This window comes from Poecilia latipinna, unplaced genomic scaffold (genome assembly GCF_001443285.1).
Source record: "Poecilia latipinna isolate Pla-1442-1.1 unplaced genomic scaffold, P_latipinna-1.0 Scaffold3133, whole genome shotgun sequence".
In the NCBI taxonomy this organism is placed as follows: domain Eukaryota; kingdom Metazoa; phylum Chordata; class Actinopteri; order Cyprinodontiformes; family Poeciliidae; genus Poecilia; species Poecilia latipinna.
Genome location: NW_015115749.1, coordinates 33,940 through 56,515, shown reverse-complemented (window position 1 = coordinate 56,515; position 22,576 = coordinate 33,940). Strand labels below are relative to the sequence as shown.

The 22,576-nt window shown below is 36.6% G+C and overlaps 1 protein-coding gene across 2 annotated transcripts; it reads right to left on the bottom strand.

Annotated features, from left to right (window-relative positions):
- Positions 1-1,100: 1,100 nt before the first annotated feature.
- LOC106940223 (purine nucleoside phosphorylase-like) lies at positions 1,101-14,082 on the bottom strand. Of its 2 annotated transcripts, none has more exons than XM_015022904.1 (7): positions 13,926-14,082; positions 5,306-5,469; positions 4,737-4,840; positions 3,069-3,244; positions 2,771-2,961; positions 1,767-1,846; positions 1,101-1,599 (listed from the first exon to the last, which is right to left on the bottom strand). In XM_015022904.1, exons 2-7 carry the CDS (start codon positions 5,433-5,435, stop codon positions 1,447-1,449), a joined length of 834 nt encoding a protein of 277 aa, XP_014878390.1. In that variant the 5' UTR covers positions 5,436-5,469; positions 13,926-14,082; the 3' UTR covers positions 1,101-1,446. The 2 variants fall into 2 exon arrangements, with proteins under 2 accessions (XP_014878390.1, XP_014878389.1); XM_015022903.1 differs by lacking the exon at positions 13,926-14,082 and adding an exon at positions 5,761-5,843.
- Between the last annotated feature and the right edge of the window lie 8,494 nt (positions 14,083-22,576).

Genomic DNA, 22,576 nt, shown 5'->3' with positions numbered 1-22,576 from the left:
AATAAAAAAAATACCTGCTTTTTCCTGCTACTCTCTTCCCTTGTTTAATTACCACTAAACAAAAGCCCTGACCCTTTCATTTGAATTTAAAAGTAAACATTCTGTTAGAATTTCGTTAAGTAATTACAGAGTTTGATTGTCATCAGTTTTTAAGATTTACTACAGTTACTATAACAAAAACAATAATTATTGATGCAATTTTTATCATTTCTAGACAAAGAATCAACACTAATTAACATTCATAGCGTGCGTGTAGCTTTTTATACCTTTCTGCCCAAATAAATAGCTATGATGTTGTAGAAAAAAGGTTAGTGTTGCTCATACAAGTTCTATCAGATAGTGTAAATGGCTCGTATTTGATATTCCTTCTTCTGTCAGCTGTTTGCCATAATTACTGCAAATTTTACTCCTGATTGGCCGGCGGTTTCTTGGGATGACTCCTCTCCTGAAAACTCTGGATGCCAAGATGTCGAGGTTTATTTGAAGAAACACAAGCAGAGCTGAACACTCTGAAACTTTGTTTCACCAGAGAATCTGGATTCAGCCTATTCAAGATGTCTGATCAATCTTTGTGGTTTCAATAAATGCTTCGGTTTGCAATGTAAAACATTGTACAGTTGTTTATATAAAAATGAAACTCTTCAAGATTCAGATTTTTCATATCTCAGATGTGTGTTTAAACATTCAATACCTTCTTATAAACTCCTTTTCCATGTTGTTTTTCAACCTATTTTGTTCAGGAAAGCTCAATGCTTACTATACCCTTACAATTAATTATTATGGTAATTGTTATGGCCTCCTTGTAGATAATTGCCTGTAGATTAAGTTAATTGTAATCAGTGCAGCTGATTTGACTTTTCAATGAAACTATTTTGTAATATAAGCAGATTATTACTATTTTAAGACAATGAATTCGCTTTTTATATAATCTTTACATGCTCTATATTATCTATGAGATTATACAATATGCAGAAGTGTGTAATAAGGAAAAGTTGCGTCACAGCTTTAGTTGTTAAAAAAATGGAGGACAAGAGGATGTGGATATTATTAAGTCCAAAAGAGGGCAGCAGTGAGTAAATATAGGAAATAACAGAAACCAGTAGGATTGGTAGAATATTTCAACCATGTCAAGACAAGACAGAAATACTTTACAACATAAACATTAATAATTCAAGGCCAGTATACAAAAACATTCATCAGTGTTCTTCCAATAAAGCACCATTAAACAATTACTGTTGTAAAAGTTGTGTAGTTTACATAAAATATCAGAGATGAATCCATATATCCTAATTTAAATGTATGAACAACAGGTTGGCACCATAGTCATATAAATAAGATTTTCAATTTAGCAAATACTTTTTTAAAAACTGCACACATAGAGGTAATAAAATAAAAAGTAGTAAAAAAAATTAAATCAGTGCAATAACCAGATGCATCTGTGTTAGTTCAGGAAACATTATTTGTGTTTTCGTTGTTATTGATCTCCATCCTGCTGATCAGTTCAGTCACCAGCTGCTGCACGGTTTGAGAGCGCAACCGGCCGACTTCCAGGACGCCCTCGTGGTTCACGCTTTCAGAGTCCTCATAGCTCTTTACCACCTGCCATGGAGACCAATTAATCAATTAATCAGTCATCCAAGCAAAGATCCAGATAACTAACCATTCCTTAAGTTACTACATTCTTTATTAGTTACCAAGTTATGAAATAAAGCTGAAAAATAAGAGTTGTGATTGTTTACTATCAGTATTTGTGATTGTTGTCATACCTTATTTGTGATCAGAGAAAGTCCAAAGACTCTTAGACCACAGTGAGTTGCCACGACGACCTCAGGTGCTGTACTCATACCTGAAATAACAATACAGTACAGGGGTAGTTTAGAACAGTGATATGAATAAATAGAAAATCTAAAACATCCCACTTCCTATTCACCCTCTACTTCAATTAGCCTCATGAACTCATTTTGTTCATTCCTGCCTATTCATAGTTTCTTTCAGTCACAACAAATACTGCTGCCCAAATACTGTCATTTGCTGATGTCTGTTGTAACCCTGTACACCAATCGTTTTACAAAGTATATTCTATAAGGAGATTCTGCTTGAAAATATGTTCATTTGCTTTTGATTAAAATGCAAGCAATCAATTAGTCTACTTGTTAGCAAACAGAGTAGTTTTTTATTTTATTTTTAAAATTAAGTTCTCCTAGCAAACTATGCCTTCATTTTAGTCTACAACCAAACATCTAAACAACCTTTATGGGAAAAAAAAATCGATTCAGATATGTAGATCTGTCAATTCAGATCACATACCAACTTTAACTTTTGTACATAGGTGTCAACTTTCTATTGACTGAACATGAAAAAAAAGAATAGAATAAAACAATTAGAAAATCTTCTATCTGGGCCAAACTAAGTGAAAATGTTCCTCCTGGTGCATTGAAGCGTTCATCAAAAACTGCAGCTGCACAACACATTAAATCAGATTTTACAGTGAGCATTATGCATTAAAAATACATTGGTTGGGGAAAAATATTTTCAACTGTGAATGGATTTTTAAATAAAGCTCCTGCAACTTTTTCCTCAGCCATGCAACTGAAAATTTTCTTTCAGTAGAGACTCAAAAGAACCCTTTGCTCTTATCCTTCACAACAGGAATAAATTGGATGTACAATCTCTGTGTGCATGAGCACAAAAATGTAGAATTGGAGCTAAGAATGAGGAGGAATGGTCATAATGAGACTGTGCACATTTCTAGTGTCTTAGTGCATCATACCGACTGCGTCCACTCCCAGTCGATGCAGCAGTTTGGCCTCAGCGATGGTTTCAAAGTTGGGTCCACCCACCATGGCATATACACCTTCCTGCACAAGGCTAGAGACACCCATCTGCTTGGCAAGCTCCATCACGAGGCTACGCAGCCCTTTGTCATAGCAACCTGACATAGCTGGAAAGCGTGGCCCAAACCTGCAACAAAAATTTATTGGCATCATTGACATGTAAAGGAAAACTTTTATTCACCACTGTGAGGACAGTAAAATATCACCACAAGAATCATGCAGAAATGAAATTACTTTTCATCGTTGGGCCCACACAGTGGGTTCAGACCGACCAGCCCAGGGAAGTTGATGTGGTCCTTGATTATCATGATGTCACCAGGACGTAGGCCATCAGCCAACGAGCCTGCAGCATTTGTCACTATAAGTGTCTCCACTCCCATCAGCTTGAAGACTCGAATGGGAAAGGTCGTCTGATGGAAAGACAGACATGTATTTCTATTTTAGCTATGCTTACTTGGATAGTATGTTACCAAGTGCAAAGATTGGCAGCCATTTGAACATGTTGTACATTGGGAAGCTTTGGGCATGTAAGAAATTTGGTGAGACCATTGACTGTTCAGGATGAAGACACAAGTCTGTTGCCTCTTTTCTTTTTTTGCATTCCTAAGTGAGTTGCTTTTTCTGTAAACAACTACAACTTTTTTTTTTTTTTTTTACTTTTTTGTTCTCTTCAAAAAGCATTTTGCATGCAGAGGATAAAGTTTGTCTCCTGTGACCAGAAGATCTTATTTCACATGTTTGCTGTGTCCCCTACATAGCTTGAGCAAACCACTAGTGAAATGAATGCTAATTATTAAAAAGATGAGTTTTACAGTGGTTTCTATTGAGTGGTTTTACAGTAAAGGTAGTTAAATATATGCAAGCTGCATATTAATTCTTTAGTTATTTGCCATAAATTATATATATGCATTGTTATTAATTTTATTTATTGTGAGCATGCCTGTTTTTTGCACAAATTAACTTTCCACAGTTTTGTTATGGTTTGTCAGGTGATGTAGGATTTTCACTTAGGAAGATAAAACTCTAAGGGTCGGTCTCCTGATAGTCACACAACCTTGTTTCATAGCTAACATTTAAGCATATAAAGGGTATTTTTAGTGAAAGTTTTTATTTTGAATCTGTTTTTTATTTTTTGGGAGGGGGGGGGGGATTCTTTGCAAAGGGCATTTCACAGGACGCCACCTAAAGGAGAGTCAGGCAGTCTCAGTGTAACACACAGCAGTGACACACAGCAGAGAGCACGTTTGTCTGAATGGGTGTTCTACAGAAGGAAACAAAGGCAGCATTGAACAGTTGACTAAAAGGCTGCATGTGACCAAACCCAAGCATGACAATGTCTCACACACACACACACACACATCCAAGAGACTACAGGTTAGCTTGCAGCATGCTGGTTATTATGTAAACTTTGCCCAGGGTTGCTGGACTGAGATATTTTTTAGCCAACCACTTATGTGAGAATGTTGTAGTTTTGTGGTGGATGTGGATATAGTTGTGAAGACATGTTCTATTTAATCCATGTTTATGTGATGTGTTGTTTTGTCTGTGTATAAATGTATGTTATTAACTCTGCGTGTTCATGGACAGATATGTCTTTAGGCTTAGTATTATACTTTGTATTTTCTTACAGTTTGATTTTCTACCAACTTCCTCACACATTTATTCAAATTCCATATGGAAACACACACATGGATGAGTTAGGTTTTCCAAAGCCAAAATCACAAGACACATCCAAGTTTATGCTCACTGGTTGTTTAGATATTTAAGTCTCTGATTTATTCTGTCATTGTATTTTTGTTTTTGCTTAAGCGTAGATGTAACTTTTGTTGTTTTTGTGCATCCTATCAACAAGTTTGACTTTTGGAATAACTATTAGTACACTTGAAATATCTGTGTGAATACCTTAAGGAGTGAATGTCCCTCGTACATGTGGAAGCGGCCCTGCATGCAAACACATGACTTCCCCTTCAATTCCCCAAAAACCAGCCGACCTGCGTGACCTTGTACTGTAACAAAAATAAACATAGTGAGAACATTCATTTTCTTGCTTTCATTGTGCATGTTCACAGAATACAATTGCTTATAATGACAGTTACACATCAGAGACATTTCTGACTATAATTTTGCAGGGCTGATGGATAACCAAATTTAGTCTAATGAACAACAACATACTGATCAATACCTAAAAATTAAAATAAGGCATAAATTGAGCAATTAGTTATAATTTTCATACTTCAATTTGAGCTTCAGTTACTTAAATATATGAATAAAAAGAAGCTGAAAACATTTTTTGCAATATTCTTCTTATTAAATATCTGTTTAAAGGCCTTATGATCTTATGAACAAATGAAAATATAAAGTTTTGCTATGATGTTGTGTTAATATACAATATTAGTGACATGAATCTATTTGTAAAAATATCAGTATTTTTTAAAGATATCAATTCATAAAAGCATGCACTCATAAATTACCTGTGCTCTGAGGAAACCCTGGTATGTCAGAGTAATCAAAGGAGTCTTGACATTTAAGGGTATCAGCAAGCATGCCCAGTCCAGAGCCGCAAATAATTGCCACGATGGGACGATGCTTTGTATGAGACATCAGCCAATCAGAAGTCTTCTGATATTCATCGTGACTGCAGGAAAATAAACAGCGCAATATCACTCACAAAAATGTAATATTCTTAGTTGTGATGTTATGACCCTAGAAGCATCTTCATGATTGCATAGAAGCAACTAAACTAAAAAGACCTCTAATGTTAGTACATTAGCACTTTTCATGTGTTAAAACAACATACATTTCTTTAAATATCTGAAAATGGCACACTGTTGACAATATTATTAACATTTTCAAGCTATTTAACAACAATTTCACATTACAAAACTTTACCGAGCATCAGAAATGATGTTAAAACCTTTTCCCTTACCCGATCTGTTCTTTGCTGTGCATGATGAATGAAGGATGATGACCGGTACTACTTCCAGATGTGTGTGTGCGTGTGTGTGTGTTTGTGTGACAGATGAGGAGAGTGTGGTCAGCGGATGCTGATCAGCTTACATATTTACTGGTCACATGCGTCTGATTGGTTCAGAACTTGCTCATTCATCAGGAGCAGCCAATAGCGTTACAGTTGGAGTAAAATAGCAATTGTGTGGATTCCTCACATTTTTTTTTTTTTTTTTTGGTTGTGCAACGAGCTTTTGGTTCACATAACTCCTAGGATTAGTGTGAGATTTTTTTCCCCCTGTTTCTCAACTGCTAGAGTACAAACTGGGAGCCTGTTAAGATAATTATTCAATCGTTTAATCAATCTATTATCTTGAGTGTGCTTCATTTTTTAAGTATGATGCTCCTGCTGTAGTGTAGATTTTGATATAGGTAATATGGTTTTCTTTTGGTCCAGAGCAGGATTTCCTTTGGGATGATGCATTCAGTGAAAATAATAAAAAAAAATTAATTGATCTGCCATTTGCTACATGAACAAGTTTTCTTTTGCTTTTCCAGTCAGTAAAAATGTTCACCCTTAGTAATGTACTCAATAGAGCTGATTAAGCTAATATATGACTTGAATCTTATGATTCTGGATCATATTTTACAGTCTGCAGAAACTTCTGAAAAGGTTATAAAAAGACCAAAATAAAAGAGTCAGTGTAGCAATATTTTGTTTGGTCAAAATATGTTTCCATATTCTCTACGCATAGTTTTTTTAATTCCAAATCCTAATGTCCAAAATGTAAAACAAATGTCATTTAGTTTAATTTCCTGAACGCTGTACTACCATGTACTATTTTTTTATTGTTTAAGTAAAACATAAATGCTATAAATCCAGACTCAAGAGGTCCAAGGTTGTGTCAGGCTAATGAGGAGCGGCTAGCAACTCATGATCGCTAATACACTTCACATGTTCCTCTGCTGCCACTCTGATCAGATGCTGCTAATAAGGCTCATGTGAGCTTGATGGATGCTGAACAGAGATGGACTCGAACCAGCGGACAGCATACAGAACCAGAAGGTTTATACAGTTTACTTGTAGCAATGTCACTTTTAGCAAACAAAACCACATTCAGGAGTGCTAAGTATCAAACTCATCAAACTGGTCTCTGGAATCATCTTTGTTTTAACTTTAAGGGATGAACACAAAACTGCATGTAAATGATGCTGCATGTAAACGTGCATAACAGAAGCCATATGGACTCTAGTTAGACGGTTAATGAAAAGAGGAATGTAGATAGTTAGACACTCAGACATGTTTTACCATATTAGTTTTACAATTATTTTCAAAGACATTTTAATCTTTGTAGCGACATGCATTGTAAAAGCCATTTAATTTAATTTACTTTATTTCATTGGGACAACACATATAAATCAACATGTCAGCAGTAAGCATCAATGTAAACATGTTAGAGCTAACACAACAGCTAATTTTCTAATTTTCATTTGTTGTCCTAAAGCAGTTAAGAACAAGGCGTGTCCCACGAAACAAAAAGCAGGGAATAATGGAAACATCACCACCTATGCAACACGTAACACAAACAACATGAAGAATAAAAATAAGAGCTGGTAAAAACCAAGATTCGATCTTCTAATAGAGAATAGTTGTCAGAATAAAAGGTAAGTCTATACTTTCCCTCAACTTTCCATAATTATGCATGCAGACATGACTCTGCAAGCAGGAACACTTCCATAGGTAGTTCTGTTGTCAAGGCTTTTTTAATAGCAGTAAAGAGCTGACTGCAAGTATACACTGCATACAACTGGGTTAACCTGTTGTGGCCACTGATTTGTGCTTCTCAGTGTTTAATGCTCTGCTGAATGCTCACCATTACTGCATACCTTCACTTGGGCAGAATGTCAGAAATGTGCTCTCGTTCATTTAAACGTCTTTTAGATATCTAGCATTCTTGGCCATATATGACATACAGACGTTACTTCTGTGTTTTTCATTGTAGCTATTTAAGCTCTGAGGCACAACAATGTTTTAAAAAGCTTATTGTTACATATGTTGTACTTTACACAAAAATAGTTCTTGTGAATATAAAGGAGTAACTTTCCTGACATTATTTATATATCATTAACTAACAAGGGGAGTAATGTGATGTAATAGATATTGATCAATGCAGGGTCTGTAAACCATTCATCTGACTGAAATGTCTCAAAAACTCCTGAATGATGTTTTATCATTGGGTAAAACTAGTTTTTTGCAACAGATTTAATGTATGAGAGGTATTGAGGGTTTTAAAGTGGAATGTCTCAACAAATCCACAACTAATAACCATAAAAATTGCATAAAGACACACATTTTTTTTATTTATCAAATGCCACCATCAGGGCAAGTCATGCATCTGTTTAAAGTTTTGATGTATAATCAAATAAAAAAAAACTCTCCCAAACCCATTCACCAATAAGTCATCTGCAATCTTGAAGTGAAACATAAACATCTCTTTATGTAGACTGCTGATTCATACATTTTACAGATTATGTGAAACCTCAAAAAAATTTTAAATTGGTCTCTTTTACAGTCATGCATCACTTTATGACAGTGAAATAAAACTTCAAACATGTAAAAAAAAACTAATGTGAAAAACTCCATGTTGACTTCCTTTACCATTGACGAAAGTGCTTTCTGAGGCATAAGTAAATTTGATATATGCAAACCAATGCACCCCCAAGTTTTAAATTATATCTGCCATCTGGATACTCTCCTTGTTTTTCAAAGAAATTAACTGACAGATATGGAGTCCATGGTGGTGTTTTTCCTATTTCAGATAAACTGTATTCATGTTGGAGTACAATAAGATCACGTTTTTCCTATCAAGAGTTCAAAGTTACTAGCATTGAGAGCATCATCAGGAAGAGAAATTGTATAATCTGGTGTTCACGAGTCTCCTCGTGTTTGGATTTCTGACAAGATTTTTTTTAACTCCCTACCACATTGTCAGTGATTTGATTTTGAAAATCCCTAAAATCACAAATAAATCCTTTGGAACAACATAAAAAAAATTAAAAGAACAAAAAAGAAAAAAAAAGAAAAGTTGGGTGGGAAAACTAATCAGGAACATATATGTCATCTTGTGAGGGTCATAAAGCAAGGTCACGCACAAAGCTCAGGTCTGGACACAATCATGTGAACCAAAATCTAGAGTTCATCCAAATGATCTCTCTGGTGAGTGTGTTCTAGGAAAGAAATCTAGTAATTAACACTAATCAGACACTAATCAGAGAGGTGCTGTAGACCCTGCGGTGATGGTTTGGTCACGGGAAGTTTAGAGAGACTTAGGAGCATTGAGTTCCTTCCTCCTGAACTGAATGGTTGTCCCATTTTCAAGTTGGTTTCTCTAGTCAACCAACTTGATTCTAATCTGGGGGAAAATATGAACCTCCTTTTGCAGGAGGTTCTCTCCATTATCATAACCATAACCAGTCTTGTGGATCACTTTGCTAGGGAAGTTTAGGTCTATAGGCCACATTTGACTGAGATTTGTCCAGTTGACTTGAAGTTGGCAGTGCACAGGTTTGTTTGTCCAGTTGACAGACCAGGCTTGAGCCACTGGTCTGTCAACCAGAAGCTGGTGTTTGACTGTTTGACTCCTCTGTTATTTTTACCAAAGCCTTTTTTGCCTTTCGTGTATTGATCCATGTGTCTCCTTATCTTGATCACTATGATGTCTGACAGGAGATTTCATTATAGGAATACAGGCTATTAACCAAAAGTCTGATGATTGTTCCCTTCTGGGAATCTTTCATTGTCAGGACTGTTCTGCCCTCAGTCAGCCATTCAAGGTGAGCTTCATTCCTCTGCAGATGGTTCGTTTGTGCTGCTGACAGGAAACTCCTGCAAAGAAGTCAGCTTCTTGAGCTATTATATGTGACCAGACGCTGCCATAGCATACATCTTAGCTGGTTCGGTGGTGAATAGCCAGTTTGTTTTGTTCATCTGACTTTTGTCTCCCTTATCTCTTACATTGGGTGGCTGTTTTACAGTTTCTACAGTCTCAGGTATGGCATCTGTTCATATTTCTTGGATCCCTTATTTTAAAGGTCCTTCACCTCTTGAAATACATAACAAAACAAAAATATCTGTACAAATGCTAATGGTTATTTGCTAATTTTTCAAGCTGCAGTACTGTGTTGTGTTTTAACATAACACAGTACTGTGAAGCGTTGTGAGCTGCCTAATAATTTCCACCACTCGTCTTGCCTAAAATACCACTCCTAAGGCCCTGCAGCTTCTTACAGATATTACATAGAAAGCCTTTTTGGTCAATGACTTGTGACTATCCTCCCAAAATCACAAGTCTGAATGCCTGCTGGCCTCTTTCAACTCCACCATTAATTTACAGTTTCAGACCAGAGCAGTCTCTTACTGACCTCCTCTGGAGTTAAACTGCATTTCACCTTCAGTTGTTACTGTAATGTTTAAAACCAAATTAGACACTGTATGTGATCTCAGTAGATGTAATCCTCCTTTGTATTATGCATTTGCAGCCAGGAGGTAAAGTTTTTTTTTTTAAGAGTAAACAAAGATAGATGAAAAGATTTGTCTTCACAGAAACATATTTAAGGTATGATTATGTAAAATGAAGAAAATGTAAGCTACATCATAAAACAAAAACAGATTTTTTTTCAGCATGACATTTTCTAATACGTCCCCAATCTGTGCAAGTTGTGAGGTGGATGGAACCTATCTTGGTGTCTAAACTGTCAATGGGCGAAGCACAAAGTACAACGAGCCTCAGGTCCATCACAGGACAGCAAATAAAACATGCATGCACAAACTGAAGCTCAGCAACAACTTAGAGAAGTCAATTCCCCTAATATGCTTGTTTATGAAATTGTGGGAGGAAGTTGAAGCACCCTGAGATAATTTACACATACACAGGAAGAACATGTGGTATTAATACTCTGAATATTTCAGGAACTGGTGATCTTATGTGGTTTACACATACACCCTCTCAGATTTTATTAATAATGTATGCTAGTATGAAATAAGAAGATGCACAACTGTTGTGTGGATAAAACATCCCTCCTACATGTCGAAACTATGTAGAAGACCATAATATGTGCTAATGCATCTTTGCAAATGTCATACAGAAGATTTCACTAAGTTCTAAGTGTTGCTCAGAACAGTTTACTGCAGACGAGTTTGCTGGGTTTGTCTCCCTCTGGTGGTTGAATGTGGCTCTTCATGCGTGTGAACAATCATGACACAGATGCCTTCTTATCAGCACCACATCAAACCTGATGAACAATAAACCAGCCAGGTGCTGACATCACAGCCGAGTCTGAGGTTGTGATGTCAAGGTGTTGCGACTCGGTTAACACTCTGTCTTATCTCTCTGCACTTCTTCAATGTTTGATTGTCAGAATCAGGAATTCTCCACTGATCCGTCAACACTTTGGCGATTGTGTGTGTCTTACATCATGCTGACATTCTTCACAGATCTCAATGGCACACACACACACACACACACACACACACACTCACACAGAAACACTTAGGAGCCAGCAGGTGTGAGATAACTGGGCTGGTTTAGAACAGAAACACTTTGCTGAAACATTCAGTGTGTTCAAAAGCGTCTCCTTGTTGGAGTCAGGTTTAAAGCTGTCTGAACACACTGCAAAGCTATTCAAAGCACTGCTTAATCAGGACCTCAGTTAGCAATTCTGTGTTGTTGAGTATAACTGACATCAGATTTAGCATGATCTGGTGACTTTAGCAAGATAAATTTAAATCTTAGCGTCATTGAACGAATTTAGGTGGGGTGAATTTACCATGAAATTAAAATGTTTTTTACTGCTGTATAGACGTGGATAGAAATGTTCAGAATACTAAGATCTCAGTATTCTTCGGATATACTTTAAGCCTTTTCATTTCTCATTGACGTTTTTAACTCCCTGAAGTTCTTTTTGCAAAAAGCTGCAATGCATCATTAAAAAAAAAAAAATTGTGAAATAAAGAGGAGAGGAAGTGATATATTTAGAAAAGTATTTCATTACTTATTCTGTATACACTTTTGAAAGTTCAAAGTGTATTAAAGTAAAAAAACTTCTGCAGTTGTTAATGCAACCATTTTAGATGTGACATCATGTCAGTATGAGGTCAACGCACACACAAGTCAACACTTCTGTAACTCTTCTGCAATCAGAGGCTGACTTCATCCTTCAAGCCTCAGTTCGTGTGTTCGCGTGTGTGTGTGCGTGTGTGTGTGTGTGTGTGCGTGCATGTGTGTGTGTTGGTCAGCGTTGCGTGTTGATTGCACCTCGTTACGGCAGAAAGCAGACGGATGGTGATGGAGGGAGTGTGTGTTTGTTTGTTTTGTTTGTTTCAGTCGGAGGCGGATGGGCAAATGTGTGTGTTTGTGTGCATGTGTGTGTGTGTGTCTGCATGTGCGTAGGATATTGCCTCAAGTTGCATTTGATGGTTGCACAGGAGAGCAACAAAACCATGGACACAGACTCACAAAGACACATTTTAACACAGCTAAGACATCAAAAAGATGAATGCTAACTGTTTTCATGATATTGACATATTGTTTTGGTTTGTAACACATCAAACTTTTGTTTTTGCTGTCATGACAATACACTTTACTGTTTAAAATTTTGACAGGTAAATCACTTCATTTACAACTCAGTTTTAGAGTTAAATTCACTTTATGAAAGAATTTTACTTAAAATAATTGAAAAATTGAAATGAAAAATGAGACATCCAGCTGTGTGTCAGTTGCAAAATATTAATCTTTTGTTTGTCAGAGGGAGGGACAAAATGAGTTCAAGCATTCTTGCATGAAAGGCACCCTGTGATGCCACTCCCGCCATGCGACACACAACCAGGCCTTTAGCCACACTCCCAAAGAAGAATTAAAGCATCAGTAAACATCGCCATCGTGGTGTAAAACAACTCTAATTTTTTTTTTTCTTTTGCCTTGTGGGCATGCAGCTATATTGCCCATATCATGGTTAAAAGTCAGTCAGTCTACTTTGGCTGCTTTTGTTATGTCAGGACACTATTACTAAAAACAGATATTGACTTTTACAAAATAAATCTAAATTCACTGATGTATGAATTATGGTAAGATTTGTTCTTAGCTTAGTGTTTTCATGCTGAATCAATTTGGCTTTAGACTTCCAAAACTCTGATTGTTAACTAAGTAACTAGTCCCTCATTTTCTAAAGCGACATTAAGGTAAAAATTTTTACTTTTGCATATGTGTGTCTATTTTATTGATTAAATACTTTAATGTCCCAGATGTTCTTTTACTTTTTCTTCAAAGAACTTTTTCTTTTGACTGTAAATATTTTTTCAACAATATCTGCAGATCTTATGAAATACTGGACATTTTTTTCCTTCAGTTGCATTTCAATGCAAAAGCCCCATTTGTGGCAAACTGTGATGTATTGCATACTCTTAATATTTGTCAATTAGACTTGTTGTCTAACAGAAACAATATTACATCTTCCTCAGGAATCTGAGGTACTTCAACTCATCTGTTAGATCAGATGAGCAAGGAGGGGATGCTGGTTCATCCCTTCCTTGAAATACTTTTGATAGATGCTCACCATCGCTGATCAAGAACAACACACAAGCGCTTTTGTTATTATATTAAGGCCACAATCTTCAGTTGCTTCCTAATCTAGCTCTTTATGTTGAACCTTGGCTGGACAAGTGACGCACTGATTGCTTCACTTTTAGCACTCGGGCAGTGTTTATTTTTTGTGCGGAAAAGTTCAAACCTGCTAAAATGATTGATTGTGTCACTTACTTGCGACATTTCACAGTTCAGATGTTTGAAGTAATCAGGTCAAGTCTGGAAGCCTGATTGCACTTACTGCTTGCAACTTTTATTAGGATATTTTCCAACTAACCTCGGATTTTCTTCCTTCTATCAGACTTGCACACAAATAACTCATAAAAGTCCCCCGCTAAATGTTATTTCAATCAAGTAAATTTTTTATAACCATGTATTGATAAATAAAACATGGGGAAACATCGCAAATGAAGACCTGCTTCCACGGCATTAAATCACTCTAAATAGAAATGAAATTATAATGAAACACACACAAAGTGAGTCTGCTTTAAAAATACATCCTCACCAGAGATTTACCGCAGCGGCTCTCTCGTGGAAACACCAGTGCCTTAATCTTGATCATTAAAATAAACATCAAGCCCCCGTCTTGGCTGTTATTCATCCAGCGATCATGTTTTACTTTGGTAAATGAGCGAGAGACCTGATGGTCCCATGGGAGGAAGAGTCAGACTAATTAGCTTCTGATGCAACACACCTGAGAAGCGCGTGAGACGCTTCACAGAGCTTCATTTGGTTGATTTAATGTCTCAGACGAACTTGACTGGAGCGCAGGCATTTTCTTTTATAACATGAAACTTAAACACGTTGTGTTTTAGGCTATGACACTGTATGTTCCCCTTCATGTTTGTCTTTACTTCTTAAAAACGTCACCTTATATATCACTTAACATGAAAGAAATTGGTAGATCTTCAACCTTTACTTAGTTTTCATTAAATGCTAATTTTTAAAAATGTGTTTGATTTGCTGAGAAAGCAGAATGCTGCAAAACTGTATATAGCGCTGACAGATTTGTCTGTTAGATGTAGTTAAGAGTGTATTAGATATAAATACGATGCAGTCTGATAGTATTTATCCTTACAGGTTATTTTATGTTAGATTTTCTTTCTCTATGAAATGCTTCAGATCATGAAAAAAAATTGATATCACAAAAAACAATCTGAAAGGAAAAAAAATTGTATTAACTCAGGTAAAGGATGTGAAAAAAAACAGTTGCTCCCTAAACTTCATAACTGGCTAAACTGTTGGTTGCGATAACTGGCAATGAACCTTTTAAATCACTGTGGAGGAATTTTGGTGAAATAGCTTTTGCAGAATTGTCTTAGCTCAGTCACATTGGACAGTCTTCTAAAAAACATCAGATTTAAGTTCTTAGTTTCATTTCTTTTAGCCATTCAGAGGTGGACTTGTTGGAGTCCTTAAAGTAATTATCCTCCTGCATAAGCCGGCTTGAGATTAAGAGCATGAACTGATGGTCAGACTTTTTCCTTCAGGATTTTCTTCTTCAATATATTTTTGAACCTCTGGTTTAAGTTTCTCTTCAATTCAGAGTTTCAGTGAAGCTTCAGAGCTAGATCTGAACATTTATAATTATGTTTTTCAGAGTATTATGTATTTTTACAGTATGCACCACAAGCTGTCACATTACTAAACAAAACAAAATATTTTATCCATTTGTAAAAAAGTTGAGTTTGTTTAACTTAAATTTTCCATCACAATTTAACTATTGATAAACTGATTCAAACTCTTATGCATTCCTATCTTTGGAAATATATTTGATTGGTGTCTCCATTAACAGAAAAGAGTCCAAACTGTCACATAAAGTTCATCTTAAAGTTCAGATTTCTCTGTGAAGCAGTTGAAAAAGCTATTTTCTCCGGTCACAAAGTCCAGGTCAAAGGTTGAATCTATCCTCTAACTACAAATATACACACGCACAGCAGTAATGTCACAAAGGATGGTGTATGGAGTCGTCATGCCGACAACAGACATTACTGCTGGTTTCATCACGAAGACAATCCCAGGCTGGCCTCAGTGTGTGTGTTTATAGCTAACCCTCTTTTTTCCCTTTTCTCTCTCTCTCTCTCTGTGTATCTCTCTCTTTCTCTCACACACACACACACAGACACACACACACAGTATTTAGTTGTCTTCTTATCTCAGTTTTACATCATCCCTGGTGACCTCTGAGTGTATGTGTGTGTGTGTGTGTGTGTGTGCATGTTCCAGGGACAGGCCGGGACAAGTTCAGGTTTATTGCAACAGGGAAAAAAAATGTAATAAGTTTTGTGCTCTGATGTTCTGTAACAACAAACAATGACAGATAGCAATGGTACAGTATCTGTATGCACTGACTGCCTCCTTTCATTATAATCTGGGCTTTTCTGATTTGCTTTGTCAAGCAGCCAATTGCTAAGCAGCCAAGTGCTGTGTAGTCGGGAACATTTTACTAGAACAAATAAAAGCCTTTTACAAACAGAAGGCTGCAGGAGGAGTCAATATTATGAGACGCTAAAATCTGAAGCAGGTCCCTTAATCTTTTTCTAATGTGTCATAAAGTTTAGATTTGAAAATGTATCTAAAGCTAGAATAAATATTACTCTTTTTAATGTATGCAATCACCACACAGCAATCTCTTTATTGTTGTGTTTGAATTTTACTTTTTAACAGAAGGGATTCAAACTCTTCTCTGGCCCAATAGATATATTTAGAGACTCAGGAATTAGTCCTTTCAGTTTGAGAGCTGCATCTAATCTCTGATGCTTTCACAATCCACAAATTGAGAAAACATGAAACAGTTTTAGTCATTCAACTAAGATTACTGCAAGAACCCATCATCAACAGGTAAAGTCAGACTTCATGATTCAGCTACAGCAAAGAGGCTTGGCACAAATCCAGGCATCCAGGGGAGAGTTTCATGTAAATAAAAAAAAACAACATACAAAATAAAAAAACTAAAAGACTCGCAGCTGACTAATAAGAAAATATTTGCAAACACTTACAAAAGCAGTGTAGATTCCAATTGGTCATTACTGTTTAAACTTTACCTTTAATAACATAAAGTTACCTAATTTTTAAAGTGCAATCAGTAATACTTTTATAACAAATTCATATCAGTAATGATTTCCTGGTTAATGTCAAGTTGTCATAACAAAGACATTTTGAATAATGTCAACTTTGTATTAAAAGTGTCATAATTTACCGAATGACGCTTTATGACAACAGTCATAAATATTCATGAAGGCTTATTCATGTTCATGACATGTGTTTATGACAGTGTCATGTAAGTCTTATTCACCCCCCTTCAAATAAAGTGTTACCACATTTTCCTATCATGTGACTTAATAAAAGGAGATAAACTCTGGGAAAGTTCACCTGCATGAATGCTTCACCTCTGGAATATGAGCAAAGTTGTCAAACATAATCAGCACTTAGCTCAGACCACAGAGTGAGCGAGCCCAGGCGCAGAACATGCTCAAGGGTGTTTCATCGTTTACCCACCTCGGGGCTTTAACAGTTTCTTAAACTCCCACTGTTAGCCAAACTTTAAACTGAGCATTTCCCCGAGGCTCAACGGATCAGGATGCCCTGAGGCGAAACACAGAGAGGAGCAGAAAGAGACCACCAGAACAGACTCGGAACAAGACAGCAGGTGGATGCACAGGAAGCTCAACGCTGTACCAAGCGCACACACACACACACACACACACACACAAACATACACAGGGTGACAGACTGCAGACTCAGGTGAAGATCAAAACGTCCCCGTGTCAGCAGCACAGGTGCAAAGCAGGTGATAACCCTGACAAGGAGGGCAGCACGTGTAAGAAGATTGTGAACAAATATGTGTGTTCTGAGTGTGTGTGCACACGAAGCGAGTGTTGCTCCCAGTAAGTGTGTGTTCCCGTGGCAGGCCGTAGTTGAGTCAGACACTTGGCCTCTGATTTCATCACATCGGTTATGAAAGAGACAGTAAAGTTTAACAAGCACACATGCATGCACGCACTGTGTTCCTCCTACTCTATTTCTTCAATATTTCATCATGTGGCGTAAAAACACGCTAACCATGTGGAGATAACCTGCTGCAATAGTGTGTGTGTAGTGCGAGTGTGTAACCAGGTCAGAAAAGCTCCTCGCTTGTCGCATCAAATCAGCAGAGCTGGTCTCACACACACGCAGTCACAGATGTAGAGGCCAGAGGTCAGGACGCGCGCACAGGAAATCTGCATAATGAAGATGTGACCGTGTTACCTGTGGAGGAGCAGATGTCTGTCTGCGGCTCCTGCTGGGATTAAAGGACAAGTTCACCTACATGTGCATCCGCGCACGTGTGATCGGCTCATGCTGGCTGCAAAATGAGCACAAGTTGCGTTAAAAAAGTACATTTCAATACTTTCACATTAGCAGTAAAAATAGATCAAACAAAGAAGGCTCTCTTCTTGATGCTCCATGTAGGCACAGTGTGTCATGACATTTTCCACGGTTCCTTTAATGCGATTTGCTGAAACAAACAAGAACAATAACACGCTTACACCTCAGGTTTGACTCAGTCAAGGAGCAAATTGTCAGACGTTATGCGGTTTATTCTGTGTAGAGCAACACTATACATCTGAAATGAGAACACCCCTGTGCAATACCACTTTAATGTCACACAATTCAACATTGCATCACCTTCAAATGTATGTAATTCTTTTAAGTTGAACAGTGGGGCATCAGCTCTCATAAAAAAATAAAACAGCTTTAATTTACCATATTTCTCTCTGTAGGAGCTCCTAGAGGAAAGTTCAGAACTTCTTTCTGTACCGATGTTTGACTCGTACTTTTCGCAGAAGGAAGAAGGATTGCATAAATCTCTAGATGTTTTGCCCATCGCGAGGTGCTCTTTCTGTTGATATTTTGGAGCTGTGTGCTTGTTTCTTTTTTTTTTTTTTTTTTGCTTTGTTTTTGCTTTCAGCGCTAGGATCTTTTTTGAAGTTGCCTAAAAAAAAGAGAAAAAAAGATGTTGACGCTTCAAGCATTTACAAAAAATAAAAAATAAAATAAATACAAATCTATGAACTCCTAAATTTTGCAACATGGAAAATTGCAGCCTGGTAACTGAAAAAAAAAACTAAACACCAACATTAACTTGTCTAATCTGTGCAAAAGATTGCAACAAACAGAAAAAAACACTTTAATGTAGCCAAAATCATGAAGGTTAAATGCCATTCATGAGTATCATTGATCATATACTCTCTTGATGCATGGTCAACTGTTTTATGCATTCTTATTTTTTTATTGTGTTTTTACAGAACAAATCCTTAAAACTACAAAGATTACAGTTTGCTTTATTGGACTGCTGCTTGGCAGCAGCGTATTAACTTCACTCCATTGATCCTGTTGGATATTTTGGATTTTATGATTTAAAAATGTTTTAAAAAGTCCCACAAGTACAAAACTGACACAAGATAAAATGTTTGACTCTGCTTATTTCCATGCCGGCTGGGAGATTAATTACCCAAGAGTTTGCATTTTCATTGCACGCTTTTGAAAGACTGGCTTTAAAAAAATGGCTATTTACTCTTTATGGCAGAACAGCAGCATTATTCCAGTGCATCTCAATTAATCAAAATACAACTGAATTGTTCATTTATCTTTGTGATTCAATTTAAAAAGAGAAGCTCACATATTTCAAAGCTTCATGACAAGCAGTTAAACATTTTAAGATGCTGCACTGATTTGGTTCATTATGACTTAGCTATCTCAAAAACTTAGAATATTGCACATGACTAATGTAAAGGTATTTTTATTGCAGTAATGTTATATTTTGGACCTAATGAAAGTCTGTTGACTTGACAGTTGTCCTATAGATAGTCATTGACAACCCACTCAGTCCAACTTGTCTTGTAAAGTGAAAAGCTGCTGCAATATGTCAGGATATTTCAAAGCACTTCATGCTTACATCTGCTGGCAAGATTTATGGAAATGCTGATTTCCTTTTTCACAAGGACATCTCCCTGCTGTACCATGTGCCAGACATACCAATGCCTGGTTTATGATCACGGTATCATTGTGCTTGAATAGCCTGACCTAAACTGCACACCGAAAATACTGGGGTATTTGAAAAACAAAGACAAGAAAGATCACCTCCATTCCCATCACAGTGATGCAGAAGTTGGTGAAAAAGAGGTTTTGAAGAAAAGTACAGAGACTCTACAGCAAACATTAGCTTTTGCGTAGGCAAAATGAAGTCACTCTAAAGTATTTAAGATATATTTTAGCAACGCTTCAAAATGTCAGCTCAAAGAAAAATGACAATATGCCTGAAAACGCATTCTGACTCTTAAAGATTGCACAATTTCTTTCCTGTAAAACGAGAAAGTCAACATGCATGCAGAGAAATGGGAGTACAGCTACCATTAGAGCAGCTGTGCTTTTCTGTGAAACTGATTGGTTCAAGTATCCTGAGAAAATAATGTTTAACCAGAGAAATGAGATAGATTTGCCTGTATATGTTGTTCCCTGAAGGAACCGTGTCGGGACCTGATGGCTTTAATAATTCCCATGGAAGGAGTAAGTGAGAACCAAGCTTTGATATACACATATGTTTCACCAAAGAATCCTTGAGAGTCTCACTTTTCTCAGATCTCACATCTTCTGAACATTCTGACAATAAAACCAGGATTTTCCACACCAAGAAATATAAAAAGATACTTTGGTTGAAGCCTGTCTGGGTCACAGCAGCGGAATCTTCTAAGGTCTGGCAAATCAAATATGACCTCAAGACAAACTAGAGTAGCTTTCTTGGCACACCTAATACTTGATATCAGATAGAAGCATGGTTTTTCCAGGGCTGAAGCTTACCCTCAATTTAAGGTAACCTTCAGTACCAGGAGAGATTTATGATTCTTAAAATTGAACATATTTGAATGTTTTATGTGATTTTTTTTTATTTGATGGGACACAAAGAATATGAGGTTAAAGAGTAAAGGCAATAATAAATAACTGATAATTAATAGATTTATGACCTTAAATTATAAGTAGTACTGCCATGTAATCTATAGTCATAGCTAAGATGGAAGAGAGCACAAGGATCTTAATGTATAAATGATGTGGCCTTTCCCAGGTTCTAAATTTATTTTCATCTAAAGTCTACAAATGAACACACTACTGATTCTAAAATGGCATTATGTGTTGAACATGAAGAAAACAAAAAGGTCTTTGATATACATCGTTTAGAGCAGTGTTTCTCAAGTCTGGTCTGCATGTTTTAGATGTTCTCTGATATGCCTGATTCAGCCGATTGCTGTTCAGCAAACACCTGTCAATTGAAATCACCTGGGCTGAAGCAAAGAAACACCTAAAACATGCAGGGTAGTGAACCCAGAGGACCACGGTTGGGAAACACTAGTGTGTAAAAGGAGTGTTGGGGAGGGAAGTTACCTTTACTCTACGTGCAATATACAGAAAGGACTCTGTGTACAACAGCCAGAATATCTAAACTTACTTATCAGTTTATCTATTAACCTAGTATTTGCAGTGGTAGCATCAGAATGATTCATGCTTTCAAGGCCTGTGCCATTTACACATATATTTTGTAATGAATTTCCCCTCTGAGGAACAAAAAAATGGCATTTTTATTCTGTTCTACTCTCACTTGGACATGAAAAATTATTTTTTTTACACATTAATAAACATTAGCGAATACAAAGGTGCACAGAGGAACACTCTTTTGGGCCAAGTAGTTATGTAAGTTAAGTATTTTAAATTCTATTTCAGGGACTAAATTGGTTACAGTGACTAAAACTACAATTTTTGCTAGAATAAGTACCTAATGTGAGCTACAAGGTGTAGCTCCTGAAGCTCCGACTACAGACAGAAGACAGATTAAGGGCTGTTCTTAATAGATGGATTGAGGTCAACAACAAGTGGCACTACCAAACGTGCCACTGTGTAGCCCATATGATGCCAGTTAGCACACTTGATATACAAAGACATTGTAGCCTTCAGTACATGATGCAGCTGTGGCATGTCATTTTTACTTGAAACAGTTCTAAAGTAACAGCTTGAAAGGGAGGATGCATCAGTGTGTCAAAATGTCTTTTTCTTGCCTAAACCTCCAACCTAAGTGGGACAGGTGTAGCTGCAAAACAAACAAGGTTAAAAAAAGTATGCCAACTCTTAATGTGGTTAATGCATATTGTACATATATATTTGGTGTGAAACTGTATATACAAGTAAATATATGTTTTGCTAACTTTTCCATAAAAGTCATATGGTTTTGTTTACTATAAGTAAACAAAAGTTTTGTTAACTTCTCACAATCAGCTAAATGCCATAAGGGCTACAATACTAGTATTCACATATGAGTGGACTAGATGACTGAAAATGCAATTCCACATTTCATATCCATCATGTAGGATCCCTTTTACAAATACATAGTACGTTTTTCTTTCTTGGTGCAAACAATGTCCCTATTGCATCATAAAGGTAGCGGCTGCTTTGTAGATTGTCGACTAAAACAGCGCCCCTAGTGGAATAAATGTCACGCGACCCTCAGAGCTAAGTCTAAGTCACATATATATGACTAAAATGGAAATAATCTTCAGTAATTCAGAAGTCTTGAAGGAAAACTTAATTGTACTAAGGGGAATCTAGTTCTTGAAAAGATGTGCTTTAAAATAATTCTACCTAACTATACAGCAGAAGTTAAAAATATCCCCATCAGACCATTCTAAAGTTAAACACTCTTTCAGATACTCTAACTAGTATCAGAATAATCCAGGATAGTTTTCCTTTTAAAAGACTAACATTTTATTTACTTTTAATAAATGGTGTTTAGATCATTCTGTAGGATTAATTTCATTCGGGATACTTGAAATCCTCATTCTGATTTGGAAATACTATGTAAAATTGGGTAGCCTTAAAGCGCAGAGTTCATTTTAAAAAACGTGGTTGACCGAAACGAAAACAAGAAAAACAAGAACAGCCACACAAATTGCGACATGTCATGTAGTCTCCAGATTACATGTCACCATTTGGTTTTACTTGGGAACATCAGATAATTTTAGACTGTGACTTACAAGACATAATGACAAGCGGAAATGCGTGAGGTATGCCCCGCTCCCCTTTAGATCGGCTCTGTCTGACGACCGACCTGCCGTGGATTGCAACATCGAA